The sequence below is a fragment of the Lissotriton helveticus genome, chromosome 4_1 (genome assembly GCF_964261635.1).
Source record: "Lissotriton helveticus chromosome 4_1, aLisHel1.1, whole genome shotgun sequence".
NCBI classification, from domain to species: Eukaryota; Metazoa; Chordata; class Amphibia; order Caudata; family Salamandridae; genus Lissotriton; species Lissotriton helveticus.
This window is the reverse complement of record NC_136063.1, coordinates 1,370,944,608-1,370,969,498: the sequence shown is the minus strand read 5'-3', so window position 1 is coordinate 1,370,969,498 and position 24,891 is coordinate 1,370,944,608. Positions and strand designations below refer to the sequence as shown.

Genomic DNA, 24,891 nt, shown 5'->3' with positions numbered 1-24,891 from the left:
TTTGTTTAACAGAGTTTATTAGATTCCCACTGGTATGATACAGTATGGCACAGTCGAGTACTCAAACTGTTGCTTTACGCTACATCTGATGCAGGCTTCATGCATTTGTCCTGGAAAATTCCTCCAATTAGTGACATGTGGTCACAAGTTAATGAGACAGTAAATACAATGACATCGAATAGTTTGGAGTTAGATCTGTTTGTTGAACTCTTTACGTGAAAAAAATCCCTCAATCACACAGGGTCGCAGTAACTATGCTGTTGGGCAAGGAAAGAGTTGACATAAACTGGGGGAGATGGTCACTGCCTCAGTTTAAGGAATGGCTCAACGAATTAGGTAAGTGTAATGCAAAACAGTAATTTCCCCAGCTGATTATATCGTAGGTGGTAATTCCATACAACCATTACAATGCACTTTGTCAATTACTATATTCCGAGATTATTGAAAGAAAGCACATAAATATAGAATGATGATCACAGTTAGAGAATGTAACGTATGAGCAAGATATGATGCAGGTCAATGTAGATTATTAATGGAAGTCTTTGAAGCTACTCAACCAGGTCTAATTAAATTATGATGCACAATCAACACATGTAACTAAACTAATTAGTCAATGAAGTATCTGAGATCACAAGCCATATCAACGTTGTGCCTCATTTTCCATTAACTACAAAACACGAGACATTTGGAAGAACATTGCAAAGAATATTTCAGAACTATCTATAGTGATGAATACTGAAGGTATTGTAACTTGCTAAGTTCAAGGGCTAGCATGATGGTTAAGGGAAAGGCCATGTCTTTGAGCACTGAATTAAGATTAAGCTATTTTATGCACTGTATTAAGGGGCTTATTAGGATAGCGGATTTTCCGCATCCACTGGGCCGGCAGAAGCCACCGCCGGCCCGGAGGATGCGGAAAATCCGCTGCGGACCCACCAAAGACCCACCGCCACATTAGGATGGCTGGTGGGTCCTGGTTTCCGTCCGCTGCTTTTCCGCCGCGGTTGGCTTACAACCGCGGTGGAAAAGCTCTAATATGGTGACGGTGTCTCTCAGACACCGTCAGCCAGATTAGGATGGGATGGGAAACATGCTTTTCCACGGCGGCTTTTCCGCCGTGGAAAAGCATGTGTAACTTCACTGCGGGGGCCCGTTGCGGGCCCCCTAGGTGAAGTGTGGGTGGGGGGTGCACATGGGGGGTACCTATGGTACCCTCCTGCATTTGTATGCGGAAAGCGGCAGGCACCGTGCTGTGCCTGCCTCTTTCTGCATACAAATGCAACACCTGCATTTTTTACATTGCTGCGGGTGCAGCTTGAAGCCGCACCCGCCGCAATGTAAGTAATAGAGGATGTGACCGCCAGGGTGGCGGTCACATCCTAATCGTACAGGAGGAAACGCCGCAGCCCATGCGGACGTTCCCTCCTCCTCAGTGATCGCGGACGGACAAAAGTCCGTCCGCGATCATAATCGGCCCCTTAATGTGACTTGTTTCCAAATTAGACAGTGGAATTTTTCACTTGGAAGCCACAATATTTTCTCTCTACAGTTCAAGGTGAAGAAAGAAGTATGTTATGTTGTTGCAGTGTGTGTGTGATTTTGTGTATATGTGTGTTTGTGTAAGAAAGATAGAGATGTAACATTTTAGGCAACTTTTCACCAAAATGGAATGAGGCATTTCACAGCTACATGTGATAGGTTTAGAACAAATCTAGAAATAACTATTGGTTTGTTAACTTCATCAGCACTTTTTGAGTGAATTTGTGATGTGTATGTAGAATGAATTCAAACAAAGAGGGTATTTAGGCAGCAAGATACTGCATCTCATCAACATGGCGGCTTTGTGGATTGGCTCAAAAGGTTGATCTACTGTGCTTGGAAAGAGCCATGGTACGCACTCAAATGGGGTTTGACGCATTCCCGACGTGTGGCGGTATTGAACTGAAGGATATGGATAACTCCTATAGCTTAAGAAGGATGGTGATTTAAACGTGCCAGTTGAGGTTTTTCGGACCCCCCGGAGGTATTCTGCCGCAGCTAAATACAAACTGTAATTTATACGCGCTAGTTGAGATTTTACATGGTCCCTTAACTGCATTGGAATACACATTAGAGATTGGATACTTCAACACCATGGCGGTGTGAGAGGTGGATGACGGCATCCTGAGGAGACTCCTCAAATAGATTTGGTTGAAACTTCAACAAAAACAACCTAAATGTTTAGAAGGGGCTCATGATGGCGTGGGGACCGTCATAAGCATGGAACGGGTTAAGAATATATGTATGACGGAAATTCTTCCTTTCCAGAATTTTTTATAGACATTGATATTGAAGATCTGTGTGTCAGTATTCATGAGTTGGCACTGAAGAAGGATTATGATTTAAATTTACTTTATACTGGAAGCGAAGAAGTGAAATTCAGAGCCTGCATACCTGTTGATGATAGCTCTGACTTGAAATAAGTCCCATGTGACGTTTTCTAAATAATGACTGAAATAGGCACAACCTTTGATTTTTACAGAAAGGTACTGATGAGCCCTTGCAGGAATTGCTTGATAATCCACTAAGAGAACTACTCATACAACTCTGCTCTGGATACAAAACTCTGATTACCTCTACCAAGACCACTTTCTACAGAACTACTAAGCCAAGCGGCTAATAGAAATAAACTACTCTTCGAGGCTGTCAAGTTCTGCATTAATCCCCTCCCAGATCCTCTAATTCTTCAGTCAATCTATAAGTGCCAAGTGATTTATCACTTCTTCACTGACAAGACAAAATAAAATCAGGTCCAAGTTCAAAAACACAAAATTGGCATCTGTTATATTAGAATCAGAATATCGAGGTCATAAATTACACCCCACTAAAATATTAACTCCTGAATATCAGCTAGACTAAATTGTCATGGTAAGCATATACAGCTAAGTAGAAATTTCCTATAACATAAAATGTGTATAATAATGTGTATTTGTAAAGTGAACATTCACCCAAAAAGGTTTTTCAGCACTGAGCAATAGAGTTTTACCATTACGCACTGTATTGAATTTAGGATGAGTAGATCAGCCAAAATTTAAAAACTGTGACAATGAAGTAATTGCTTTCACTACCAATGCTGTGTTGCTTTTTATAGGTATTACTATAAAGATTATCAGCACTAGATTAGGACATTAGTTTTAATAAAGTCTTTTGAAGGTGTGGTTTCTTGTGTGTCCATCGATGGTGAAAGGTTTTTCAGAACTCACTAATAAACAAATAATCCTGTTGTTTCACAGGATTGATTGTTATCTGGAATGCGCTATGCTCATGTAATGCAAAAGGAGTCCAGGATTAACAGTGCATTGACTCCCCTGTCTCAACCTGGTAAATTGGCTTTCAGCTAGTACTTTGGTCAGAGGTTCTAGAGTGTTTAAATAATCATATTTTCCAAAGGTGCAAAAACAATTCTACCTCCCACTTCACCCTCAAGTGGACAGCCTTCAATGTTCTCTCACACACAGAAGTTGCTAAACATCCAGTGCATCCTCACCACCACCTCAAAAACAGATGACATTCTCTCACCATCAATTGTCAAAACTATATGAGGAGAAGCAGTCCTTGTGGAGGACATCAAGATGGAACTGTTCTTCCCTTTGTGAAGAAACTCAACTTTACCCAGATGATCTTGTCAACTCCTGCCACATCATTGACACTCTCCAAATGCAGGAGCAAATCAGCAAGAAATATTTTCTACAGGGCCACCAATCCAGCTTCTTACCCTGATGCAGCATTTAGCAGTTACCCTTAAAGTAGTTAACAATGACAGAAACATCACTCCCAGATACTGCTTAAACCCTCTGCAGCCTTTGACACAGTCGAACATCAAGCTGTGACTCACAACTTAGAAATACCCATAAGTACATGTGTAATAGAGAAAAAAAAGGGGTGTGTGGACCTCTAGTTCCAGGTCTGAGTCATAGACCTGAGAGGCAGAGACAGCACAAGCACCCGCAAAAGGAGCAGGCCCACACGCCCTCAGCATCTATCCGCCTTAAGGTAGTTTTAGGCCTTTCTTCTCTGGAATAATTATTCTATGACTCAGACCTGGAACCTGGTCCATACACCCCTTTTCTTTTTTCTCTATTCCTTAAATAGAGACACTAGGTCATGAAGAAAGCCAACTTGACCCTCTGGGCAACCTGTGGCTGAAACATGTCGACCTTATATTAGACATAACTCAGTGCGGAAGCCCCATCACTCAGCTTCCTAAGTAGGCTTTATTTGCAACCACTTGTTTTTCTCTAGCCTCATTTCTCTGGGCATGTCCGAAAAAGAGAAAGTAGTTGGGCCCTTAAGATATAGCAGGATGGCTTATCATGTTTTTATTGTATTTATATTGATGAATTAGATTTTATGATATAATGATTTTTTGCATTATGTTTATACCTGTGTTTATAATCATTTTTACTATGTCTTTTATAAACTGTGACTGTAAACACTTTTATGATCTTATGAGTAAAATCGAATAAAGGATTTTGAGTTGAGTTGAGTATGATTATGATTTATGTTATACATTATGTAATTTGAAGGCACAATGTGTAAGAAAATAACTCAATTTATTGATTTTGTAATTGTGGTCCAATGTAGTTGCATGAGATATGTGTATCAGATTACATTTGAAAATATTGCTTGAGGGTCAGGAATGCATTTGAAACACCTTGTCTGCCTTATTAGATTCAGCTGAGCAGAAAATCAGTACTAAGAATAAAGTTAAAAGCCAAAATGTGCAATCTCTTTCTAGGAAGTAAAAAAGATATCAGGAGTAGTGAAATAAATCCAATATGCTGAAATCCTTTCATGGCCTCAGCTAGAGCTTGGAGGGGAATGACTATGCTCCAGTTTCTGAAAGGTCTAAATATGCAGTGCAATCAACTGGCTGAATTTCTTCCATAAAAATATCACTCTGGTGAAGAAAATTCAGCTGGTGGATTGCACTGTGAATGCATAGTTTACTCCAGAAATTGGAAGAGTTTCAGTTCACTGCAAACTCTAAAATTTGAAATGGGGCGTTTTTTCCTCTGGTTACGGTTTTGCCAGTAATCCAGTGAAGGATGCAAATTTCAGTTTTATGCTGAAAATGGGATTACAATTCAGGCACAAATTGCATCTGCTGTAGGGGTCTGCCCTCATAACTTTCAATGTGTGAAGTACTAAGAATTGCATGTGCACATTGAGCATAATGTATGTTTGTGCACCCCTTGACCTTGATACATGCAATATTGTGCATAATTCCTCACTCTTGTGGAAGCGACTTGGAATGAGGTGCAAGTAATGCACCCACTAACTGCTGTGCCCATACATAATAATAAATACTAGCTGCCCAATTTTCATCTGTGATGAATGTATGAACTGTAATCAGGGACTCTTTTTAGCAAGTTTATGAAATATTTTGGCTTCATCGATTTTATCGAATATTTTATGATGCATGTTTGATCAAAAGCATGTTTTATCATTTTCTTTTGGTGCATGCTTGATTGATTTAAATTTTTTTATACTATGCTTTATTGCTCTTTAATGGCTTACAGCCAAAATAAAGATTTAAAAGAAAGAGTAATCAGGGTCTTTTAAGCAACTAGTGAAACTGTCTTCTGTGAGGACCACGTTCTCCAAAGCTGACCTTTGTTGATAGAACTATAGAACAGTTGGGGCACTGACCACCAAAGGTGAATGGCAGAGACTAGTGGCCCGCTTCACAAAGGTGAATCTACATCTATATAATTACTGCAAGTAAATGTAATCCTGCAGTTTTTAGTAAGTTTACTACTTTTGTGTGTTCACCATTTATGAGTGTAAAGTTACTCAAATGTTTAGGCTTACATGTACCCACCTCCTGAAATACAGGGTGGACTCAGTAAAAATATCAAAAATTACTGTTAATTTCCTACTGGTAGTGACTTTATGACTGTATTTTACATCTACACACCTGGTAGAAACCTCCACAATCCTGGTGGAGATCTCCCCATGATAAAGTAAGAGAAAATTTCAAACGTTTACAAAAGCATTTTTTTTAAAAAAAATTATGTTAAATACTAATGGTAAAATAGTTCTATATTATTTTTGAAGTAGAAAAATAGAAAAATGTTAAGGCATTAATAACTTCATTTTTAAATTATACAGCTAATTATTTTGAATATCTAAAAAAGAAATGTTATGAGAATTCAATTAAAACAATTCCCCACCTAAAATTAAAATATATAGATTATTTATTAAACATAATAAAAGTGATATATAGAATGAAATAAAAGTAATTTTATTATGTTTAATAAATACGAAAACTACATTAATATTTACTTTTAATAAAGGGTAATGAAAGATCTTAAAATAATAATGATGCTTTTGAGACACATTTTTAACATGACATAAAGTGTATTTATATTTTTAAATATTGTCAATAATTTGATATATTTTCCAATGTGGTTTCATTTTATGTTCGTACCTCCATTATTTTTATAGGAGGGTGTTACAGTACCAGTAATTGGCCATGTGTAGTGCTGGACTTATGCCAGCTCTGAACTTGAGTATATTCATGACAGTTTTGGTGAATAGCAATGGGCTGACTCTTTTGGGTGTAGGAGGTCCCTCCCTAAACCCCTCACTAACCTTCCCTAAACCCCTCTTTACTCCTCCCTTAATCCCTCCTCTTTATTTGTATTACCCTTTTTCCAGCCGCTCCACTCAGTCCCTCCCACATTTGCATATATACACATAATTACATCTGCACATATCTTGCATTTGAGGCAGAGATCTCTACAAAGGCCTAATTATGAAATACAATGTAAAAGATTCTGACATGTACAAGGATATTAGTAATGACTTTTGGCTCTTGACTTTCATACAACCTCAAAACACCTATTCAAGTTTGCTTACACATCATAAAGTATTTTCAAGCTTACCCATGAGGTCTTCTCATGGAAGACTTGCTGAAAATAAGGTCACCATAGGGCAACTTCTTTAATTTGTCTCTACCAACTGCAACATAGAACTGTCCATTTTCTAGTTCTGTTCCATGTTGTACAAGCTTCCCTTCCAGCGTGTAAAGTCTGAAAAATACAAATCACAAACATTTAATTGTTGAAACAGTAAATATTACTTTATCTAACAAAAACTGCAAACCATACCTACTAAAGTGTAAGCTCCAAAAATTAACTACGTTTCTTACGAACTATGGGGATATTTACCAATAGTTCACACAAGGCAGAGCAGCAAGGTAAGTTGCGGTGCTGTGTTGCATGGATGGAAGAGTGCTGAATACTACCATATTTACAAAGATATTGCATTGTTCAGCTTCCTCTAAGTACTGGCACACTTGTGGCTGCCTAGCTCTAATGCAGGCATGCTTGCACCAAGGGTGCCTGCGTTGTGGCAGGATGGTTTGTGTGTATAAGGGGCTACTTCCCTGAACAAAAACAATCCTTAGATGCATATTCATCTTTCTACGTGTGCGGCAGAATGCATCTCACATGGAAAAAGCAAGTAACAAGAAGAAATACAAATATTTCTCCTCGTTACATCCCTGTTGGGTAGGTGCACAATTTTGGCACAAACACAGGTTTCAAATATTTCTGTAAATCTGGGTTTGCATCAAAATCCATGGGTGGATCCACGGAAACACCCATGCTCCACCGATGTAACGCCTACCCAATGCAGAGTAATGCAAGGCAGCACTATGCGCTTCCTTGTGTTACTTTCTATTTACAAAACCACGCAAGGCCACTCCAATCGACTTTGAGTGGTCTAGTAAATGCCCCAAACATTTTTGCATCATGGCTGTGCCACAAAAGTGACGCAACCCTGAAGCAAAATCTTAGTAGATACTGGCCCCAGTTTTTTTTTTCCAGTATAGCTAAAATCATCAGCACAGCACAAAAGCCTGACCACGCAGGATTTGTTAAAATTATGTTGTATCCATACTTAACAGCATACTATGGTCACTTATACACATTTTCAACAAACTCATTATTAGGAGACTGATTTGCCCACTATTAATTACATCCTTTCAAAGCATACGTTTCACTCCATAACCAATGTAATTCCGAATATGGAGTGAAGATGTAATTGGTTATCTGTCTGAAAAAAAATGTTTTCTTTTTGGGTATAGCTAAGATATAGCTACATACATCTGTTAGTCGTTTATCATTTAGAATAATTAAAACATAAAATAATGCGTAGAGGCACTTAAAGTTAAGCCCCTTAAGACGTTGCTCTGCTGGAGTGCCAGCCACTCACATTTTGAATAAGCCCACAGTACAGCAAACATAGAGGGGGCAACAGATAAGTCCCCTTCAGCTGTTGTTTAGTTGGTAGTGTTAGTCCCATTTTGGGTCAGCCCATAGAATAAATAGCCTTTGCTAGTGATCAGATTCTGCCTCTTTATTTGTGTTTCTGCATCTTCTGCATCACTGGGTGAGCAACCAGAAGGAAAAGAGTCTGTCTCCAATCATCTCAACAGCAAACCACACATCAGGTTTCCTGGCAGCTGTTATGTGTGGTACAAGTCGTGGGACTGGAGCCTGCAGTTTGGGCTCCCAGAGATGGGGATAGCCGCATCTGAGGAGTTTGTTTTATTTTTTTTATAAATTTTTATTTGTCAGAGCCAGTAAATACAGGAGTCAAAATACATTGAAACGGCATGGTAAACAAGCAAAATCATATATGATACATTCTAACATTTTTAGAGAGGTAGTGAGAGTGAAAAAGAAGAAGAAAAAAAAAAAACTCTCCATGACAATAATTATTGCTCAAACCGGCAGACATATTTAAGTTGTTGATCATATCCCTGAGCCAATACCCCTCCGCCATTTAGTGATGGGCTGCCAAATCGCCTTGCCACGCATAGCGGGTTTTACCCCTCTAGTAGCAAAAATGGCACTTTCCTGGTTGAAGACACCAAGGAAACGGGCTAACCACATTTGAAAGCTGGGTGGCTCTGAATCTTTCCACCGTGCGGCTAGTATCATCCGGAGAACTGCAGAGCCTATAAAGAGCATTGCCTCTTCATCTCTATTCAAACTAACGGCCACATGCAACATTGTTACATTTTGTGATTTCTTAATTGCGAAAATTAAGGAATCGCAATTAAGAAATCGCAAAATGCTATGCATTAAGAAATCACAATTTATTTTTGCAATTTCTTAATTTTCCTTAATTGCGATTCACAATTTGCGAATCGCAATTAAGGAATCCCTTCCCATTGATTCCTATGGGCCTAGAGGCCCATAGGAATGAATGGGAAGCCATTCTCATTTTGCGATTCGCAATACAGGAATCGCAAAATGAGAATGCAATTTCAAGGGTGCAGGGGGGGTCCCAAGGACCCCCCTGCACCCCTGAAATTAAACTTTCAGAACATTTTTCACACACACATGCCCCAAGGGCATGTGTGTGTGTAAAATGAAACTTTCAAAAATGCACTTTTGTGCATCTTTGAAAGTTTTCTCATATTACCATGAAGTTCAACTTCATGGTAATTTACCTCTTCCAGTTTGCGAATTCGCAAAAAAAAAATATTCATGCATTGCATTTAAGAAATCACAAATTGCGATTTCTTAAATGCAATCGCAATTTAAGAAGTTGCAACATAATTGCGATTCCTTAAATTGCGAAAATAGTAAAAAACATGATGCATCCCAAAAAAGGAAATTGCATTCGCAAACGGCCGAATTTTGCAATTCGCACCATTTGCGAATGCAATTCCCTTTGATGCATGTGGGCAAAAGTGTATTATCGGTAACTAGCAGATACAGAGTGGGGGAGTCAGGTATTTTATGACCGAACACTTCTTCCCAGAATTCGCCAATTATTCTTTTAATTAGTGTTAATGCGTCACACTCACTGAACATGTGTATTAATGTTGCAGGGCCGTTAAGGCATCTAGGGCAGTGGTGATTCTCCCTTTTGCCCCAAGCATATAGCTTGGCAGGGGTAAAATATAGATTATATATGGTCTTGTATGTCTGGGCTTTTAAGCTAGCTGACATAAGTAGCCTTGATGATAAATATAGACTCATATCGATGTCTATGTTTGGGTTGTCAAGTTTGTCAGCCCAGGCAGTTTCTGTATGTTCTATGTCATCCTGTAGTTTCTCCAGTAGTTGGCCATAGATTGTACCTATTCTTGTAGTTTTTTTAGCTATAGTATCGATAATTTCAATTCTCCCTAGATTATTATTAGGAGCTTTAAGTTTAAGCAAAGTATGAATCCGGATAAATTTGAGGTAGTGCCCATTTGGTAGGTGAAATTTTTGTCGTAGGTCTGCAAAAGTAGTTACAGGGTTCACTCCCAATATGTCGCCTACTGAGGCAATTCCTAAGGATTCACATTTCTTTGAGATCGCATCATTTCCTAGCTCTGGGAGTAGGCTAGAGTGCCATAGGGGAGTATATCTATTAAACCTTGGAATATACATACATTTAGTTATTCTGGACCACATTTTCCATGCGTTGGAGATAACTTTGAATGTATTCTTTTTGTAATAGCTTCCCTCCACTTGCCTCAAAAAGAGACCTTTAACCTTCTGTCCAAGAGATAGCTCATAAATGGATGGAGGTAATGCAGCCTCGGATTCTTCTAAAAAAGGATTATTATATAGAAGCGGGGCCATCTGTTGGAGAAATGTAGCCCAGAAGTAAAACTAAATATTAGGGACTGCTAATCCTCCTCTATTCTGAGGCAGTGACAGAAGCTTCAGAGATCTTCTAATGTTGCCCTTTGCCACATAAATTTAGACATAAAATATTCTAGTGCTTTAAAGACCTTATCATCAGGGATCAAGGGAATTGCTCGAAAGAGATACAGCACCCTAGGGAGGATGTTCATTTTTAAAAAGTTTCCCTTGCCAATTATTGATAAATGTAAGCTATTTACCCGATCTAAGTCTTTCCTTATAGTATTTAGTAAGGGCTCATAGTTGAGTTTAGGGATCTGTATGACATCAGGACTTATACGGACACCTAAATATGTAGATTTGTTGGCTTTCCTACGGTCGTTACAGGTGAAATTATCTGTGCACAGCACAATTGTTTTTTCTTTATTTAGCGAATACCCAGAATAACTGCCTCTATTTCAGACATTGCTTTGCTGGGGTTGGATGTTAATACCGCAATGTCATCGGCATAGGCCAATACATTAGTTTTGAATTGGTTAACCACTATAGGTGTAATTAGAGGGTTTTCTAAAAGTTTCAAGATTAAAGGATTTATATATAGGGCAAATAATATTGAGGAACAGGGACAGCCTGCACGTGGATCCTCTGGATACTTTAATTATACTAGATTCAGAACCCATTATTTGTAGTTTTGGATTAGGATCAATATACATAGCCATTATAGATTTGATAAATTTGGGGCCGAAATTATACCGGGTCAGCGTTTCCCATAGAAAATTCCAGGACACCCGTTCGAAGGCTTTCTCGGCGTCCAGAAGAATCATCGACATCTGGCCTCCCGTTGCAGACATTATATCGAACAAGGAGATGGCTCTCCGAGTGTGATCTGTCGTGCCTTTGCCGGGGATAAACCCATGCTGCCATAGGGAGACGAGATGTTCGATGACCCACCCCAGCCAGATGGCCATTATTTTAGCATATAATTTGGAGTAAGAATTGATTAGGGAAATTGGGAGGTAGGATGATAGTTGGTCAGGAGGTTTACCCTTTTTAGGAAAAATAATTATGTTTGTTTCTCTCCATGACATTGGAGAGGTACCGCTCCGTTGAATCCTAAGAACAGATCGTAAATAAGTGGACCTAGTGTATGGCTAAGGATCTTATATAATTCCAGGGGGATTTTATCCGGGCCTGAGGCTTTCCCGGATGCCAGCGAGGATAGGGCAAGCTGAACTTCTGTTAGTGTGATTTCTTTCTCCAGGTCTTCCCTGATGTTGTCATCGAGAATATTACTTGCCTCAGGATGATCTAAAATATTATTCAAAAACACATCTGATTCCACCCTACCGGTCATATTATCATCTCGATAGAGACTCTGATAGAATTGTTGGAAACCGTTGATTATATCAGGTGTTTGTGTCTACGTCTGCCCTCCTGATTGTATGTTTGTAATGGCATTATTTGAGATTTTTTGGCGTGTATGTAATGCCAGTTGTTTGCCAACCTTCTCCCCGTTCTCATAGACTTCTTTCCGATGTGTTTTATACATCTCAGCAGCTCTCTGAGTCAGGCCAGAGTTAAGCTCGGTTTTTAAAACTAACAGGTGGTACATAGCATGTGTCCCATTTTCACCATGCGCTATTTGTGTAATATGTTCTTCCTAGGCCCTGGCCAATTCAACCAATTTCTGATGATACCCCATACGGTTATGTTTCCGTAATCCAGCTTGGTAGTTCGTTGTTTCACCTCTGAAAGCTGCTTTAAAGCAATCCCACACTACTGTCCTAGAGGCACTGTATCTATTTATATCAAACAACTCTTGAGCCCAACTATTGATGTGTCTGAGGAGTTTTCTTGTGCCAAGCCCCAGCCCAGCTGTATTTGGTTCACTGGATATTCAGGACGGGAAATCTTTTCCCTAGCTTTTCTCAGTGTTATTCAGCTATCATCAGTCATGGCCCTCTGTGTCTGGGCCCTTTGCCCCCACACTTGTGACAATGGTGGCCAATGTGGGGGAGGGCCTGTGAATCCCTCACCCACCACTTCTCTATTTTCACCACTGCAACTGGGCTTCTGCTGAACGCCTACAGTTCTTGTTAAGCAAATTGTCAAATCTAAAACTAGTTTTTAAAATCGTTCTTGTTACAGTGAGTGTCATGCCAGAAAAATGCTGAGTGGTTTAATGAAGAGGGCAGAATAGGATAGACCAACCAGGAAAGAAGAGGTAAAGCAAGAGGACAGTGGACCACAGCTTGATATATTGGTGTTTAGCAAGCAGGCCTCTATTGGAATTGACCTGCTGCAATGGAGGTCATGCTTCCATCATTACAGGAGAGTATTCCTATGTGTTTGAAAGTGTGTTGTGTACCCTAGAAAGGATATTTGTGTTGCCGTTTTTGGTGATGATTGTTTTTTGTGCTTCCATGTTATTGTACTGCACTACTGTATTGTGCTATTTTTGTGTTTCTACAGCAGGTGCTGCTTTGCATTCTGTTTGACTGATATGTTATGCGTTGCCCTGTTATGTTTTTGTTGTGTTGCTAATTTGTTATAAGGTATATATGATGGAAATGACCATCATTTGCATGTCATGCCCTCCGATTTTTGCCTTTTTAATCGAACCTGTTTTTGTTGGCCATAGGACTCCGCACACTTTACTCCTGCTAACCAGTGATAAAGTGCTTGTCCTCTACCTTTAAATAAATACCTTGGGTTTTGCCTGCAGTGATTCTAGGTCGACCCTTTAGACCCAGTACTGTGGTGTCTGTACTGTTTCCTTGAGTTCTGCCTCCATTTCCAAACACCATGCTTAAGCACAGCTACAAGCCCGATGTTATAAGATTGGAGCATTACCTCTGAATCTTATGCACAGCACCAACAATCCACCGACATAGAACACATGAAAAACTCACACTGTACCACTCACGTACAAGAAACCAAGTATCCTTTTACTCTATCACCGAAAAGCACTTTGGAGTTGTAAGGGTAGGAAAGCACTATATAAATTCCAAAATATTACTATAAAATACAATTCAACCATGGCCTTGCTGGATGAAACTGACGCATTTTCTGGTACTGGTAAGAAAAAGAAACAAGATGACAAACAAAGAACTTGATGTATGAATCCATTCTAAGTGTGATAAATATTCATGAATGAGGTAAGGGTTCTGTCTCACATGAGATCAACAATAATATGTAGGAAGCTATTAAATACTCAAGCAGCATCGACTGACGGGAACTCCCAGTCAAGCGAGCTAGCACTATTATTACAAATGTATCTATTAACTTGTTACATATTAAAGAACACTGGCAACTCTGTGGACCTGCAAAAAAGTTTCCTCTGTGGCGCAACACTTACTAAATTAATATGGTTAATAGTAAACCACAATTAAAAGAGGTCTGATTGCTAAGAAACACTGTGCACAAACAGATATTTTTTAGTATGGGAGAGGTATTGGCCTAACGGTTAGGGCGGTCGACCTCAAATCTGGGGAACTGGGGGGCATATTATCAAGGAGGCGATATTTATATTATCGCCGCTTTGGCGGCCGTTTTCGGACGAAAAGCAGCGATAATTTCATCGCCTTATCAGCAAAGACACGCTATCGCGTGTTTTGCTGATTTAGCGAGCCTTTCAACAATGCCCAGCTTTGCATCTCTGATGAGATGCAAAGTGGGCGTTTCAGAGAAAAATAATAGGAGAAATGTCGCTAAGCGACATTTCTCCTATTATTATGCTGCACGCTGACAAGCACAGCGTTAGGAAAAGTAGTGCTAACCACAGTTAACTCTAATTTCCTAACGCCTGCTTGTGACCTGACTTAGGCATGTAATCCAATCAGAGGTGGATTACATGGCTAAGATGACCCTGCCCTATCAACAAGGTTATCGCCATTTTCAATGGAATATCGCTGGAAAAGCAGCGATATTCCATTGAAAACAGCGATAATTCCCGCTATCGCTGGGATTTTTATCTCCATGGTGTTAAGCGTTGTTAATACAACGCTAACATGGAGATTATCGCCAGCGATAGATTTTCTCACGCTAACAGTGGTCAGCGATAATTATCGCTGCCGCTTGTTAATATGCCCCTGGGTTCGAGTCTCGGCAATGACACGGAACATCCTGTGATTCTGGGTAAATCACTTAATCTCCCCGTGACTAACACTAAAATATGCATGTATACTCATGTAGTGCAACTGGTGCTATATAAAGCACTCTAAAGCGCCGATTCCGGTCAAGTTTGCGCTATATAAAACTTTGTAAACAAAAAAATATATTTATATATATATAGTCTAAACATTCCTAAACTGATTTTTTTTATGTGTTTTCTGAAGAATAATATCATTCCTTATTTTTAATTTAATTTCTCAAAAACTGATTGTGTCTAAAACTCTCAGCTAATAATACTGACTACCAGAAGGGTAAGTATGTTTTTTCTCTGCAGCCATCATTCAATTTAGAAGCGTCTGCATCTTCTGAGCCTAACCGCCCCGACTAAAAAACTAGCCACATTGTAAACATATAAAATAATTGGACCGTAGTTGCAGAAAAGTTAAAGCGGGTCTAATTTTGGTTAATTGGAGCCCTCTCAAGAGAGGAAACAAGAACAGTATCCAGAGCATGTTGTAGTGATAACAAAACATGGTAAAGTGGAGGATAACTTGGTCAGAAAAAGAATCACAGCTGCAAGGGCCTAGCTTATCAACTCAGTGCCAACCCGCCGACTCTGCTAGTAAGGTTAAGTCTAAAACTTGCTAAAAAAGAAACGGATGACGTGGGTTACTAACAAGCACAAGGTGGTATGGGCACGTACGCTAGGTTTACTCATCTCCTTCACCTCTCTATTGACTTGTGCAGCAGTTAAAAATCACCTTTTAACCTGCAATAAACTTCGAACAATCTGCTCAGGCAAACTATAATGCTCAGGGTGACCAAGTTTGGCCAATGAGGATTTAACGTAGCTGAGCCATGGAATACTGGAAGCCTTTTTTAGTTTCATGCTGTCAGTCAAAACTGCCTGGCTCAGATTTAACTCACTGTTCAGACATATCGAGATCCAACTGAGTGGAGGATGAAATGCTAAAAGTTCAGAGATGTAACCAGCCCCTAATTCTTCATGAAGGAAATAGGAAGGCATGGATTGGGGAAGAGAGAGTAAGCGCCTCATAAATTTGTTTTTGACTGTCTGTAGCTCTGTGTTCCTTCTACAACCCCAAATGTCGCTGCCATAACTCACTCTGGAGATGCATTTGGATTGGTAGATTTTTAACAGGTTTATTACACCAAGGAGCTTTAGGGGAATATCGGAACAGGTCGTCACCCTCTCTAAATATTCGCCACAACACAGGACCTGTTCCTTGAGGTGCTATATTTGTGCCTAGTCAAACCCTCCTCTAGTCCTTACAGGATTGGGCAATTGCCTGTCATTCAGGCTGTTTGTTTTTCTAGACTAGGTTCACCACTTTTAAGATATTCTTTAAAATTACAAAAAACAGAAAACAGAGAGTGCACTGTTGATCCCTACCCCTCTATAAGTCTCAAACCACCCTGCTAACGGGCTAGAGTGAAGTGGACAGAGAGTAGAAAGATGGAACACAAAAAATAGTGTGGAAAAGAGTGGTGACGCCTCACGGGAGTAACACCATGGAGGCTCTGCAGGAAGGTACTCGCCTGCCGCCTAGGTTCTCATCATTAGCGTCCACCACTCGAACAGAAAATGTGAGGTGTGAGAAGGAAGGGTTGTGAAAGTGGTAAGGGTGCTAGTGCAACAGTAACTGCCCGTGCACTAAGATTTGTGCACTGCAGGACTGGACCCAACTAGGTGTGGGGGGGTGACACCGAAGATGTCACACCGCTACCGTGAAGGTTAAAAATGAGTTATACCTCGCTGGCCCTCTCAACTTTATTCTTGGCTGCGAGGTTACTCCTAGTTAAAACGCCGACATGTTTCGTTGCCAATTAGAATGACTTACGGCAACTTCTTCAGGGCTGTGGTCTGTCGTCACGCGCCTTGTTCAGCGTTTTTTTAGGTCAGCAACACCAACACCCGTCCAACACGAGAGGCGCAAACAACAGGGGAAAAGGGCGAGGTCGAGGCCGACAGAACCCCAACACAACATGGCAGACATTCTCACCCCGACAGACTCGCAGTCGAGGCAGGGGCCAGTTACAACTATAAGTCCAGACACAATAGTGGTTAATTTATCAGAACACCAACTGAGTCCTGACGAACTGAGTGTCCTGAACAAGGGATTAGGATATGTACCCACCCCAAAACACGACAGCTTCCAACTTAGAGGAGAAATTCAAGGCATGATGAGGAGGATTAAGCTTAAGAAATACTTTCATGGTAAAGATCAAGAAGAACAAAATAAACAGACCCTGTTTTCTACGAATTTACGTCGCCCCTCCAACTTTTGCCCCTCGAATAATATGGTAGGACCTGAGGTGATGGTGTTCGAACAGAAAGTGTTACAAGACATCACCAAACTGGAACAAAACACGAATAAGACCCCCCATACCAATATGAGCAAAAAGGAGTGGGCAGCACTAAGAGACCTAGAGAAGAATACGGCCATCACCATAAAGCCGGCCGATAAGGGCGGAGCGGTGGTGGTCATGGATACCACAAATTATGACTTGGAAGTCCAGCGACTACTAGGAGACCGCAAGAACTATAAACCCCTAGCGAGGGACCCCACTAAAGAACTACAGGACACCATCATTAAACTTGTAGCGGATGCTAAAGAGAAAAAATGGGTGACCTACATAGAAGCTGAGTTCCTAGTCAGTCAAAAACCCAGAATGCCGGCATTCTATATAGTGCCGAAAATCCACAAGGCACAACGACCCCCACCCGGGCGGCCGATTGTGTCCGGGATACAGTCATTATTGGAACCCCTCTCGCAATTTTCAGACTTCTTCCTCAGAGAATGTGTCGTAACCCAACCATCATTTGTCAAAGACACTACGGATATTCTGAAAATCTTGGAGGATGTTGTCTATGGCGAACATGAAAATTGGTTGGTCACCATAGATATAGAATCCTTATACACCAGCATCCCTCAGGAGGCGACGCTAGTGGCAGCAGCGCGCTCCCTGAGGGAGTGCGAATGGTTCTACGACACGCCACAAACATTCATCATGCAATGTATAGAGATGGCCCTAACTAACAACTTTTTCGCGTTCAAAGACCAGATCTATCTCCAAGTCTCTGGGACGTCAATGGGGGCTACATTTGCCCCAAGCTTGGCGTGCATATATGTGCGCCAATTTGAGGCACACTACATCAATCATGAAACCAATCTCTTCCAGGGGAACATTATCCTCTGGAAGAGATATATTGATGATGTCTTATGCATCTGGCAGGGGACGGAGGATCTACTGATGGAGTTTCTCAGCTGGATAAATACCTTAGATCCAAGCTTGAGATTTACATTGTCCAAGAGTAGAACATCGGCTACCTACCTTGACTTGGACATTCATGTCCAGGAAAATAAGTTGGTTACAGGGGTCCATCAAAAACCAACAGATAAAAACTCACTATTACATTACAATTCTTACCATCCACGTGCTCTGCGAGATAACCTGCCTGTTGGACAGTTTTTACGATATCGGAGAAACTGTTCCTCAACTGATGATTTTAGAGAACAAGCACAACAGTTGGCCACCAAACTTAGAGAACGAGAGTATCCTAAGAAGATCATTCGACAGGCGCAGAAACGAGCACTTAACACTCCTCGACCCGTACTATTAGAACGTACAGTGAAAGAGAGTGAGGAATGTATACCAGTAATAACTACCTTTGGACCACTGTCTACTCAAACACGCCAGATCATTAGACGTCACTGGCATCTGTTGAGTACCCACAATATGACTATGCCGCAACCAAGGTTTGCTTTCAAGCGTTCCACCAACTTCCGTGACCGGCTGGTACACACACGCCCAAAAACCTTAGTGAAAGAATCCAGTCTCCCGCATGGACACTACCCTTGCGGTAGCTGCTCGGTATGTCAATTCACAACCAATACTAAAACTGTGGTTTTGAGGAACAAACAAACGTGGCACCTGAACAAATACAGCAATTGCAACTCAACCAACGTAATATATAGACTCACTTGCCCATGTGAATTACACTATATTGGGCTGACCTCACGGAAGGTGAAAATCCGGATACAGGAGCACCTAAGTACAATACGAGTGGGTAAACTAACCACCAAACTGGTCCAACATTACAGAACAATGCAACACAGTCCCAAACAACTCCGATGGGTGGTATTGCAAAAAGTACAAGGTGACCAATTCAGCATCGAACGCAAACTATGTACCAGAGAAGCCCGATGGATATATCAAGAGAAGGCGGATGAAGTGGGCCTGAACGACTTTATTGAATGGGGCAAAGTAGATGCCTAATTCCACACAAATGGACTTAACAGTGACACATTGGGACCAACATCTGTGGCAGTACCAGTTTGCCTTCTATTCATAAAAGGTACATACAAAGCCACTTGACAGCTAGTGTTTGTATGCAATAATTGATGAGTCAAATACGTAACTTACATCGGCCCCACTGAGTATATAAGTTAGACCAAATGAAGCAGTACCTTCCATGTGCCTCACACTTTTGATCACAAGTCCAGAAGGACATACACCGAGGTTGTTAATAGAGGTAGTAAATGGGTACACACTCGCACCACAACTGATAAGGCTCCAGTTTGCGAAATAACTAGCTAGGTCATACACATAGCCACAGTAGAACTGAATCACTTATTAATCAATCTAATATAGTGGTGAAGCCAAGAGTGGCGACATGGATGAGGATGCGAGGCTGTAATGAGCAGACATGCACCAGTGCCAAATAATAAACTAGTCACCAAAATGTTAACATTATGATATCATCATTTTCAGTAACGAACCTATTAGTAAATAGGGGAACAGGGTTCATTGCGGAGACACTCCAAGATGGCGGCCGCAAAACTGCGCTCCCGGATGGGAGGAGACAGTCCTTATTGAGACGCCGCGCACGTTCAGGTCAGGATACGTATAAAAACTAACCAAAACAGGAGCCGGGTGCTGCCGAGACAACGCCCGGTTCCAGCTTCACATGCAGTAAGGGGGTCAACTACGAGCCTGTGTAAACGGGTAGATTAATGGGCGAAATTCTTGCCGGTAACTACGGCCGTGGTACACATTGATACGCAGCTACATTAACATGCGAGGAGAGGGACGCGGCTGGCAGCAGTCCGCCTTCAGCACGTTTTAACATGAGCGTGAAACTGGAGGACAGTCACTCGTAACATACATGACTAGCCTCAATATGCAGCAGGGATATAATGGGAGCTATATAATATGTGACAGCATTATTTCATGGGAAAACGAAGAGAATTGAAAATAATGGCTACACATGTATATAGGGAATACAAACAATGACAGATGGAAATAGGTGATCTAAGTGCAAGGGACAGTAACACAAGCACATGATTTTAATAACACGAATTGTCTTTACAATCATTTCAGAGACTGACGGGAGCAGCTCACAGCAAAAATATTCAGATCAAGGGACACAGACATAACCTGAAAGGAGGGATAGGTATGCCTTCCACAGTAGATGAAAAGGTAAATGGGTCATGAGTGATATATATATGAATGCTCAACACCGGGCATGTGTCCTTGCTTAAGAGTTAGTCAGCCCATCATCAAACTAACACTGAATAAGAGAGTGCTTGTTTATGTATTTAATTTTTTAAGGAACACCAGTGAACGGGTGCAGGGCGTGACGACAGACCACAGCCCTGAAGAAGTTGCCGTAAGTCATTCTAATTGGCAACGAAACATGTCGGCGTTTTAACTAGGAGTAACCTCGCAGCCAAGAATAAAGTTGAGAGGGCCAGCGAGGTATAACTCATTTTTAACCTTCACGGTAGCGGTGTGACATCTTCGGTGTCACCCCCCCACACCTAGTTGGGTCCAGTCCTGCAGTGCACAAATCTTAGTGCACGGGCAGTTACTGTTGCCCTAGCACCCTTACCACTTTCACAACCCTTCCTTCTCACACCTCACATTTTCTGTTCGAGTGGTGAACGCTAATGATGAGAACCTAGGCGGCAGGCGAGTACCTTCCTGCAGAGCCTCCATGGTGTTACTCCCGTGAGGCGTCACCACTCTTTTCCACACTATTTTTTGTGTTCCATCTTTCTACTCTCTGTCCACTTCACTCTAGCCCGTTAGCAGGGTGGTTTGAGACTTATAGAGGGGTAGGGATCAACAGTGCACTCTCTGTTTTCTGTTTTTTGTAATTGTAAAGAATATCTTAAAAGTGGTGAACCTAGTCTAGAAAAACAAACAGCCTGAATGACAGGCAATTGCCCAATCCTGTAAGGACTAGAGGAGGGTTTGACTAGGCACAAATATAGCACCTCAAGGAACAGGTCCTGTGTTGTGGCGAAGATTTTTAACAGGACCTGAACCGACTTTGCTCCTAGCCGAGAGGCACATTTGAAAGCAGAAGCAACAACTCTGGCAATGGAGTTTCTTTTCGCTCTTACCAGGGGAACCCAGGATCTGTTTTCAACAAATGACACATCGAGATATGAAAACGCCTTGACTCTAGTAATGTCCCTGCTTACTAAAGGGAATTTCCTGGGGTTCGACCAGCTAGCGCCCATAACCATTATGTGAGATTTTTTGTAATTAAATTTCTTATCTTGACAAAGAACCAAAAAAAGCAGACCTTTCCCCACTGGTCAGATGTATTCCTGTGAGAGTCTGCAAGTTTTGGGGATTGTCTTTTAGCATGGACACTGATGGTCAGGAAAGGGATGTACCTGGGCAGTAGGTCATTCACAAACATTTTGAGCAGTTTGTTATTCACAAACATTTTGCAGATCATTTATCAACCAGGAAAGATACTCCTGTGAAGAGCCGGAGTATGTTCTTTGGAAGGTCGGGGAGGAATGGCATAAACCCATGTTTCTATCTTTTTTTAATCATTTGAATTCCCCCAGCACTCCAGTTAGTTTGAGTTTTTGCCTCTTCACAGCCACCTTTATTCCAGTGTTTTTATTTCTCATGTGCTACCTTGGGTGCCACCCACTGATCAGTTTGAGATGGAGATCTGCTGTAGAGATCTCAATGTCCTGCCCTCAGGGAGCATGTCATTCCTGAGTGCACTACTTTTGTTGTGCCACTAGACCTCCAAATTCTATCAATTTGTGTATAATTTAACAATGAATGCAAATTATGTTCATATAAAGTTGAAATCTTACTGTATTATATCAGCTATTTCCCCATAATTTGTTTCTTGATTTTTTTTTGTAAATGCTTAGCTCCCCAAACCACTATGCATTTCAGGCTGAAGTGCGCCCTTTGTCAGGGGTTAATATTACATCATAGTTAGACTGTTAGATTTCCCCAGATTCATGCCTTTTTTACTGTAACCATTTTTGTTGGCCATAGGACTCTGCATACATTACTCCTGTTATCCAGTGGTATAGTGGTTCTGCTCTTCCTTTAAACAGAAGCTGAAACATAAATATTTTTTGCCAACTTTTCCTCCAGGCAACAGGTGGGAAACCAGGACCACCGTCGAGTTGAAGTGATCGACACTGAATCATCAGTTGGATTCATGTTGCTGGTTTTCCCCACTGAAGGAGATCTGACTTTCAGAAACGTTTCTAAGTCTAAATGTAGAGAACTTCATCGGACCGATGGCAAGCAGCAACCCATCGACGTTGGAGCCTTCCTGGGCACCCACTTGGACTTCACCTGCTTGGAGCTTTCCTGCCTTTCTCGACGACAGAGCCAGGGTCCCACTCTTCATTAACCCACCATCTTCGACCCCTGCTTCGGATTCGGCTTGCAGCTTGCCCCACCAATGTCTCGTTGACAACCAGTTTTCCTCCAGAAATATTTCTAAGTCAGAAGGTAAACTTTCTACAGAGACAAACTTGGTCCCCGTATCTGACTGATATTTCATTGTGGTCTGCCTTACCTTTTGAGTTTGGCCAGGTCTAATGCAATCAGATGCCGTTTTGTGCTTTTTAGCGCTATTTTTCATTTAAAAAAATTATACATGCAGTTCTAGTTATTGGATTGTTGTTCTATTGGTGTGATTTTATTTATTAAAATATTCTCTAATTGTTTGGGACTTTTCTTATGTTTCACATTATTAGTGTTTGAGCACTGCATAAATACTTTAACACATTGTCTTTACTTTAAGCTTGACTACAAAAGGGTTAAGCACACATTTATTTAGTGATTTTTGTGTTTCACACTGACAGGGATTGTGATTATTATTTGAAGTGGGTTCTCACCCCTCTCAACTAATACTTCAATTTCTCACAAATACCTGTTTCAGAAATCTTGAGTTGTAGCTAGAAGTTATTGGGTTTTTGATTATGTGATTACATGTTTTTTTATTGTACACCTGTGAAAGAAGATGTTTCTGTCAAGTTGCACATTTTTTGCTAGAAGATTTTTCAGCTTCATTTGGATTTGGTACAAGGTGATCTCTCCCACTTTGAGTTCAGATGCTGTGTATCATGTTAGTCATTTAAAATATAAATATCATTCTTCATAAGAAAGGATGATATCTTAATTACACTAAATAAATTAACTCAATCACAAGTTTTTAGGAAAAGATTTCACTTAATCTGGCAGTGTCCAAATGAGAAAAAGTATGACCTTCTTTATTCTGTATCTTTATTTTTCTTTGCCTTCTAATACAACCCCCTCTGTCTTCAATCCCTCAAACAGCTTCTTCTCTTCTACTTTTTCTGATGTTATATGATATATGATTTTCCCATTTGATTAATATTTTTGTCAGTTTAGTGTATTTATTTTCGTGTCAGTCGTTTTTGTTGTTGACTTCTTGTTTTCACTTCCTATTACTGTATTTCTTCACTTCCCTCTTTGTTTCTTCATCTCCCACTCTCATTTTCTTTCTCTCTCGCTTTCACTCTCTCCTGGCATTAGGGTTGGATGTAAGGTCAGATGCTCCACAGGCAGAAGCTTAATAGGGTGGTGGACAAGGGAATGCTTCTAGGGTGAATGGGTTCAGGCATCTCAGCTCATCTAGTTCACACAATGTCCAGAATATAAATATAGTGAATGAGCAATCTGTATCCTGGTATTCATCAACTAGAACTAGAATATGAACACAGTCAGTGTAATCACTTTAGTCAGGAAAAACAGGGCGGGTCACACAACTTGCCACTTTTCCAAATACAATTACATTTTATGGCAAGCCCGGACGCTAACATTATTGCATACTATTTGCATACACCAAGATTTTTAAATGCAGTACTATAGACATATTCATAATGTATGTTCACTTTATTGATGACTCACGTCTGAAACAAAGGCAGTGTCAATAGTAAGTGGAGATCCTTGTGTTTTGATTTAAAGTAGTTCCCTTGTTCATTGTAGAAAAACTCTTTGGTAGGAACATCTTAAAGATTTTGTGAAACTGCAAAGCTGTCACCCCCTAGGTTGTAAATGCTTTACAGACTTGTTTATCAACTTCCCTCTTGTTATCCGATTTGTTCAAGTTCAGACCTAAGACAGGACTAATGCACATATTACACAAATCTCACAGAATCCAATTTTAATCAGCAGTTTTATAATTTAGACTTCGCCCAGCAAGGCCGTCCCTCCTATTACATAGATCTTACAGACTCAATGCTCTAACAGTTTGGCTACTCTGAGATTATCTCACCTTTACATGCTCAAGCATCTGAAGGCAAAACTATCCCTCAGATTACCCATACTGTATAGCCTCTGACAGCAAAGCTGTCTCCCATGTTAAAAGAAGTTTTACTGGCACTTAACCCTGTCACTAGTGAGCTGTGACTAGTGAGCTGATTGATATGTGGCCATACGGGTAAATTACTCCCTCCCGCTAGTGGAGGGACCATCTGCCACATTTATAAATAACCGCCAAGCAAACAGCCATTTACAATGCATTTCTAGGAAATGCTGTTACGGAGGTTCCTCCCAATTCATTATGCTGCTTGGTTCTGGGTGCATGAGCAGGAGTCGTCTCTGCACCTAACAGGTTTCTTTTTTTTTTCAAAAAAGATAATCCCAAATGGGATTTTCTTTTTTAAATAAAAAAACAAAAGCCTCTCTCACCATGGGAAAAAAGAACAATTGATGGACAGAATGTTGAAACAATGTCAAATATTCACTCTCAGTACAGAGATCTGGGCCTAAATTCATTGTTATTTTGCATACCATGCCATTCCAGTTT

At 40.7% G+C, this 24,891-nt stretch overlaps 1 protein-coding gene across 1 annotated transcript in view; it reads right to left on the bottom strand.

Moving 5' to 3' along the window:
• The window catches only part of DCDC2 (doublecortin domain containing 2), a 739,932-nt gene that overhangs the window by 310,736 nt on the left and 404,305 nt on the right, over positions 1–24,891 (bottom strand). The window contains exon 5 of the mRNA XM_078687928.1: positions 6,930–7,076. Coding sequence (XP_078544054.1) covers positions 6,930–7,076 — 147 coding nt within the window. The remainder of the gene's footprint in view (positions 1–6,929; positions 7,077–24,891) is intronic.